This window comes from Rhodamnia argentea, chromosome 7 (assembly GCF_020921035.1).
Source record: "Rhodamnia argentea isolate NSW1041297 chromosome 7, ASM2092103v1, whole genome shotgun sequence".
NCBI classification, from domain to species: Eukaryota; Viridiplantae; Streptophyta; class Magnoliopsida; order Myrtales; family Myrtaceae; genus Rhodamnia; species Rhodamnia argentea.
The window spans coordinates 8,553,019-8,560,354 of record NC_063156.1 but is presented as its reverse complement, the minus strand read 5'-3'; the positions used below and the strand labels follow the sequence as shown (position 1 = coordinate 8,560,354).

General features: G+C 44.4%; 2 protein-coding genes across 3 annotated transcripts; both read left to right on the top strand.

The window, feature by feature from the left end:
- Positions 1-3,655: 3,655 nt before the first annotated feature.
- LOC115752538 (stellacyanin-like) lies at positions 3,656-4,530 on the top strand. The gene is made up of 2 exons (XM_030690773.2): positions 3,656-3,918; positions 4,136-4,530. The coding sequence occupies exons 1-2, from the start codon at positions 3,744-3,746 to the stop codon at positions 4,411-4,413; spliced, it is 453 nt and encodes a 150-aa protein (XP_030546633.2). The 5' UTR covers positions 3,656-3,743; the 3' UTR covers positions 4,414-4,530.
- A 1,607-nt stretch (positions 4,531-6,137) lies between these two features.
- On the top strand, positions 6,138-7,264 carry LOC115752539. 2 transcript variants are annotated; one of them, XM_048283187.1, is made up of 3 exons: positions 6,138-6,541; positions 6,703-6,821; positions 6,962-7,264. In XM_048283187.1, exons 1-3 carry the CDS (start codon positions 6,351-6,353, stop codon positions 7,009-7,011), a joined length of 360 nt encoding a protein of 119 aa, XP_048139144.1. In that variant the 5' UTR covers positions 6,138-6,350; the 3' UTR covers positions 7,012-7,264. The 2 variants fall into 2 exon arrangements, with proteins under 2 accessions (XP_048139144.1, XP_030546634.2); XM_030690774.2 differs by having other exon boundaries at positions 6,145-6,541; positions 7,000-7,264.
- The last annotated feature ends 72 nt before the right edge of the window (positions 7,265-7,336 follow it).

The following is a 7,336-nucleotide window of genomic DNA, read 5'->3' as shown; positions in this document are numbered from 1 at the left end:
AATAACTTACCAAAGCTCTTTTTTTTTTTCTCAAGTCCTCGTCACACTCTCTCTGTTGCCCTTCCATTGCTGGGTCCTCACCCATTGTTGTCAATCGCCGTCCTCCGCCGACCTTCGTCGGCCGCCCTCGCTCACCGTCAATGGACGTTGACCCTTCTTCTTGCCGCCCTCCTCAACAACCACCATTGGCCACTGCTGCAACCACCACCATCGGCCACTGCCACCCATTGCCGATCGCCACCAACCGCCAACCCTGTCGTCGCCACCCATTGCTCGCCGCCAACCTTTGCTGCCCCATGCCGCTAACCACCGCCCTTCGCCGCCCTCCATCGCGACCACCACCCGTTGCCGACTACCCGCCACCGCCGACCACGGCTCGCCGCTCGTCGCCCGCCGCCACCACCCACCCCGGCCACCACGAATCACTAACCTCAATGTTGCCAACCATTGCTTGTCATCGCCCACCGCTGCCCACCACCACCTCCGGTGCCATCTACTGCCAACCACCGCAGCCCACTGCCACCACCACCACCCTCCGGCAGCAGTCAAAGAAAAAAAATTTTTTTTTTATTTTTATAAATAGTTAATAATATTTTCTAATAATAAAAAATTATTTTTTAAATAAATTTTAAAAAATAAAAATGATGTAGAAATTTTTCGTCGAATATTTTATGTTAATAATATTCCAGAAGTAGAAGTTTTCAACCATTATCAAACAAACTTCTGTTTTAGGAACATAAATTTTATGTCGTTATCAAATGCGATATTTTGCACAAAAACTCATCCAGAAACTAGAAATGGAAAAAGCTATTTTGGTCATAAATTGATTCCAGAAATAGAATGGTCATCATGCACGCCTTAAGTAATCAAGACGTGGATACGATCATATGTATGCATCTTTTGGGATTTGAAAATATACCGATTTTTCGAAGGATCTCAAAAAATGCATGAAAATTTGCTTAGAAGAGACAAAAATATTCATGGTTAAGATTTTCATTCACAGAAGCTGATACCAAAACCCCCCTCTAACGGCAGCGACGCTCCGAAGTCAAGACGACGTCATTTATCAAAAACAAAAAACGAAGTCAACCTTTCCTTTTTCAGTTGAGGCCTCGTTCGTTGCCGCGAAAACGAGAAAGAAGAAAACTGCTGAGGGTCCGGGTCCGGGTCCGGGTCGAGGACTCCTTCTCCTTCCCCTTCTTCAAACTCCGATTCGTATTTGTTGTGGGTGTGTATATGCACATGCATTTGTTTTGTGGATAGGGCCGAAAGTATTATTAGTGAATACATTTCCAACGCTATCAAATCCAAGTTCAAATATTCCACGCTCTTTTCATTCCTCACCTCTCGATTTGTCTCGCGAAATGAGACGTGTGTTTGAATTAGTATTGCAACGATACCACCCTTTGGATGTGGGGTACCAACCTTCTCCAGGGAAAAATATTTTAAAAAAAAAACTCCTAAATCTATTACATTGATAGCGATTCAATCCTAAACCTTTTAATTAATATCGATTAGTTCTAAATATTTTCGTATTGGTTCCAATTCAATCTATCAGGCCAATTTAGTCCGGGAATTGCTAACGTGGAAGTTGGTCGTCTTAAATGGTATGGCTGGCGCTAACATTGACAAATTTATTAGTGTATTAATTTTTTTCGAATTTTTATTAATTTTTTATTTTCTTTTTCCTTTCCTTTTTTCTGTTCTTTAATTTTATTTTTTACACTATGGCTGACGAGGGTTATCGGAGCTTGCCGACCATTAGGTGAGGGTCATGGCCCTTGCCTAAATGGGGCGAAGCGAAGGTGGTCGCCGACGAAAGGGGCCTTGCCCACGGCCGATGAGGTTGGTCTCGCTTGCAGCCGCTCGCACCTCTCCCCTAACATCGCTAGGCAGCCATCGTGGTTGCCACCCGTGAGCAAAGCTACCTTCGCCCACAACCGGGTAAGTCATGGCGAGGTTGGCCTCGCCCAAATCTTAGCCTTTGCGGGCCGGTCGGCAAACCGGTCTGAGGCCCCAATATCTTCGGATGTATGAGCAGTCTTGATTTCACTAACTTCACCGCTAAGTTTTCTCTAGCAATTTGCTTTTGACTAACAATGGATAGACTGCTGAGAAGAAGAGACCAAGCTCATTTTCATTCACGCAAGCTAATACCAAAACTTAAGCAACGGCAGCGACGCATTCAATAGACACATCCCCAAGTCAAGACGACGTTGTTAATCGCGAATGAAAAATGAAGTTGACTTTCCTTTTTTAAATTAAGACCTCGTTTGTTACCGCGAAAACGAGCAACCTTCGTTGAGGAAAACTATTAAAAAACTCCTAAATCTATTGAATTGATATCTAATTAGTCCTAAACATTTTAATTAATATAAATTAGTTTTCATATTGGTTCCAATTCGATCTATTCGACCAATTTAGGCAGAAAATTATTGGTGTGGAAGCCGGCCGTCTTAAATGATACAACTGACGCCGATGTTGACAAATTTATTAATTTCTTTAATTTCTTTTCCTTTACTTTTTTCTTCCGTTTTTTGTTATTTTCTTTTATTTTTTACACTATAGATGGCGAGGGTCAATGGAGCTTGCCGACCATTAGGTGAGGGTCATGGCCCTCGCTTGACCATGGCGAGGCGAAGGTGTCCAAGGGCAAAAGGGGCCTCTCTTGCCGCTAACGAGGCCATGGTCACCTTCACCCACGACCGGCGAGATGCAACGAGGTTGGTCTTGCTTGCGATTGCAACACCTCGCCTTGACCATCGCTAGGCGGCCATCGGCTCGCCACCCGCATTCCCCCACAACTGGTTAAGTCATGGCGAGTTGCCGCAACCCTTGCCCAGTGGATAATGAGCTTGCTAGAGCAAAAAATAAATAAAAAAAATAAAGGAAAAATAACAAAAAAATTAAAATTTCATACAAAACCAACATTAATGATATTATAAAAATATCAACATCGGCGCTAGCCGTGCCACATTAGTAATTCCAGCCTAAAATGACCGAATGAACTAAGATTTAATATCAATAATTCAGAACGAAATTGATTCAATTAAAAAATTTAATACCGATTTTTTTGTTACTTTTTCCGTCTTTGTGGCGCATACTCAGCTCGGACTTCCCCGGCGTTAAGACATGGAAGTCCTCTTGATGTATCTTGAGGGGGGGTTGACTTTGACTTGTCGCCACCCGCGTAGGCAAAAACCCACGTCAGAAAGTTCTCCTCAAAGCCACCAATGGAGAAAAAGTCTCCTGGACGTTGTCCACTCATCAATTCCACATCGGCGGACTTCACCAGGCTCCGCCCGCAGAGCATGGAATCCGCCGGAAACTTAGCCCCTCTTCCGGTGGTGGTGGTGGGGCGGCGAAGTCCAAAGCTGCCGTCCCGGAAGACTCGTAAAATAAGTCAGAGGAGGTCCGGCCTTTCTAGATGTTCAAAGTTGGCGTGCTGTCTGGAAACTCGGACACTTTACTTACTTCCGAGCCTGTTGAATCGAATCGGGCAAAGGCTACGCGTTGACGTAGGAAAAGCTCAGAGAGATTAGGGTTTTCATGTGCAAGTATCTCAGTCAAACTTCGCACCCTCCTCCTCCTCCCACTGTCAGAAATCTCCATATAAGTTTCTCAAAGACCCTCAAACCAAGGGTGAACGCAGCAACAATAGCCACAGAGAGAGAGAGAGAGAGAGAGAGAGAGAGCTAAGGGACGACCTGAGAAACACGGAGAGAGTCTGTCTGTACACAATAATGGTGAGTCGAGTCGTGGGTTTGGTCGGATTCGTGCTGATCGTCGCCGCGGCGGGCGTGAAAGCGGACACGTACTACGTCGGAGATCAGCTGGGGTGGCGAGTCCCTCCGCTTGGCGACATCGCCTACAAGACCTGGGCTGCCGAGAAGAGCTTCAACTTCGGCGACACTGCCGGTGAGCTCCGAACTCGTCACTTCCATGCCCAAAATTGCACATCGCTAGTTAAAAAAGTCACAGCTGGATTTTCTACGATTAATATTCGATTCGATGAGTCGCGCTGGCATGAACACGAAAAGATTTTTTCGGGTTTCATTTTTCGATAAGCATTTGGTTAATTTAGGCATTTGTGTGCATACGTTGATTCTTGTTTCTTCCCCATTTCCTGTCGCAGTGTTCAACTGGACGGGGACTCACACGGTCGCCGAGGTGTCGAAGACGGACTACGACAACTGCACGAGCACGAGCCCCATCGGGACGATCCAGACGGTGAGCCCGTTCAACGTCACCCTGAACACCAACAGCTCTCGCTACTTCATCTGCACCATCAGCAACCACTGCCACCTCGGCCAGAAGGTCACCCTCGGCATTGGGTCCGCCTCATCGCTCGCCATCCACGGCCTGTCCTTGGCCCTCTCCGCCTTGGCTTTCGCGTTCTTGAATCACTCTTAGAAGAGATCGGTCTTTGCGTTATGATGTTGCTTTCTTACGGCGTGTTGTGATCGTTCTTGAGGCGACTTGGATCAATAACATCGACCTGCCTAGCAAGTCTTCATAAATTTTTCATTAGCTGATGATTGCCAACGTCGCTGTGAAGTGATGATCACGATCAAGTGCGTTATGATTTTCGGATGGTCGGAACAGTGTGATGATCTTATGAAAAGGCGATTTGACTGCATATCATGACAGGCTTAATTCTCTAAAGAAAACCCCAACTTTACGCCCAATTTCAATTCTGCCCTAAACTCCTTTTGTTTCAGAAAAAAAACTTTCTTTTATCTAAAAACAAAACTCAACTTTTAGTCCAGTCCTAAATCTATCCCGAACTTTTTTTTTTTTTGGTCTAAGGGAAAAATCACAATTTTACCATAGTCCCAAATATGCCCCATTGGCCCTCTTTCCAAAAATCGCCATTAATCATCCCTAATTTTCATATCCTAGAACCATTTCACTTTGAAGATAATTTATCATGTCACATTGCTGATGTGCATTTGTTATCTATGTGGAAAGGCCATGTCAAGTTGGGACTAAATCAAGCGAGTAGATTTGAGAATAAATTGAAAGTTTGTGATCTATTTTTAGACAAAATGAAATTCGGGGCTAATTTGAGAATGGGCCTAAAGTTTCATTTTTTTAGACAAAAAAAGGGAGAATCCAGGCCATTCAGGAAGAATCGCATCAATTCCCCAATCCTAACAAAGTAGTCCCTCCAGTCTAAAGTTGAGATTTTTTTAGGGAATTAGGACTATCATGACATTGACATCTAACTGGTTCTTAAACCACGTTGTTACCTAATAAATCAGGTTGGTAACGTGGTTTATATTAAATGCAGAGTAAATCCATAAGCACGAAACATTAATAAGTAAAGTAATCTTCGAAGAGATTATTTTAGTCATTTACACTCTATTATCAGACAATAAAGATCTTCAAATATCTCTTTTCTTTTTTCTTTATAGATATAACGAAAGTTTTTTTGTTTTTTCCTGAGAGTACCTTTAACTTAGTTCATACATGAATAGTAGCCTAGGCAAAAGAGCGACTTAAATGTTCAAGAGACAAATTTATGAAGATGACAACAGTTATGTCAAATCCAAAAAAGAAGGAAAAAGGGCGAAATGAACGGCCCAGATTCATCCACACACCTTTTAAAAGGGGGGAAAAATTTTGGCGGGAAATTTTAAACTTTTAAAAAAAGTGATGTGGATCAATCCGGGCCATCCATTTTTTATTTGGACGGCCCGGATCAATCAAGTCACCCAAGCAATGTTAGGGAATCCGGTTCCCTACTTCATCTGATTTAAGTTGTCCAAGTCAGAACATTAACTCACTTTTCTCCATAGAAAGATACAGATGTAAATTGAGACAGGAGATTTGTCAAAGTAAGGAAGTGATTTCAGTCAAATCATTTGTGAAAACTGGAAAGTCCTAGCCACTTCTTGTGTAGATCGGCTAAGGCGACCCTTGCTCGAGGGCGGCGCTCCCAAATTTGCGAGTCAGCATATCTGCAATTCCACTAGCCTAGAAATCACGCCCACACAGTCGAAGCTTTGATTCGATGACGGTGGTAAAGAAGAGTGTTAATCTAAGTCACGGCCACGCTCTGGCCCAAATTTTATCTTCTCTCCTTCGTGGGTCTCAGTTATCTTTTGACTTTCACGCCAGGCACGCACCAGAAGCTCCCAACGCATTCTCTCCCTCTCCAATCTCCGACGTGCGTGTGTGGGTTCTTGATTCTTCTGAACGCAACTTTTCCAACAGGTGGAAGTAAAAAGTCGGATGCTAAACTCATCCCTTATCGTCAAAATGGACGACTTTTATTGGACAGACCTTCGATCACGTCACATTATCAATGTATAAATTCAGCTCAGCGGGGCTTACCGTGAAGTCCCATGAAGATGATTCACGCGATCAGATCGGTGAGAAACCACCCAATTCAACGCTCGTTCTCATCATCATCACCTGTCGCTGCTCCTGTCCTCAGCAAGAGAGCTTGCAGCATCAGATTCAAAGGGGACGCTTCTCTGTCCAGCCAGCAGGAGAGCGCGCACGTCATGGACAAGGCTGAGAACCCAGAGACCGGGTAAGTAGCATGAGCAATAGTAAATGCGCATCGAGTGCGTAAAATAGGCGAGATTAAAGGGTTCGTGGGGGTGATGGGTGAATGTATTTGTTGAATCGGGTCGGGCTTCTTTCGACCATTCTTTTCGCGATTTAAATCGTGGGTGTTTCGTGCCATTGAAGGGATGTGATGTATCACTCGTTCGGACACGAGTACGCGACCAGATGCGAGGACGAAGGATTTGGTGTGGTCCATTCGACTAAGCAATCCGAAACGGATGACACCCATGAGAGTCAACCCGGTAATTCTTTGTATTCCGTTATTACATGACACGACCACAGTTGGACACGGCAATCATTATGTTTCCCTGTCCCCTTTGACATGAGAATTTTGTCTGTTACGTAGCCTTCTCTCTGTTTCAAACCATGAGAAATCCTGCAGGGACATGCGGAAGTAATCATTTGGCGCGTCCATTGCAGGTTCAGACGTAGAGAAGAAGAAAGAAACTCCAGCGAAGGAAGAAGAAGTGCAGCACCGAACCAACAAGTAGCTGACAAGCCACATAGCGTCCTGCTTGGTCAAATGGCTGTGCCATGGTCTATGAATGTACTAATTTTCCTTCCAAAGCTGAAACTACAAAGAGGCTTCTAAAGGGTCTCGGCTAGTCGCGGTTCACGCAGAGTATTTGTTATTGTCGGATGTGTATCCGCATCGATGTAATACAGACCGACCTTGGTTTTCTGTTCCCTGGTGTATAAAAGGTTTCTACAGTTCATAAACCCAGTAGTAAGTTGTTTCGGATGCATGGACTTGGAG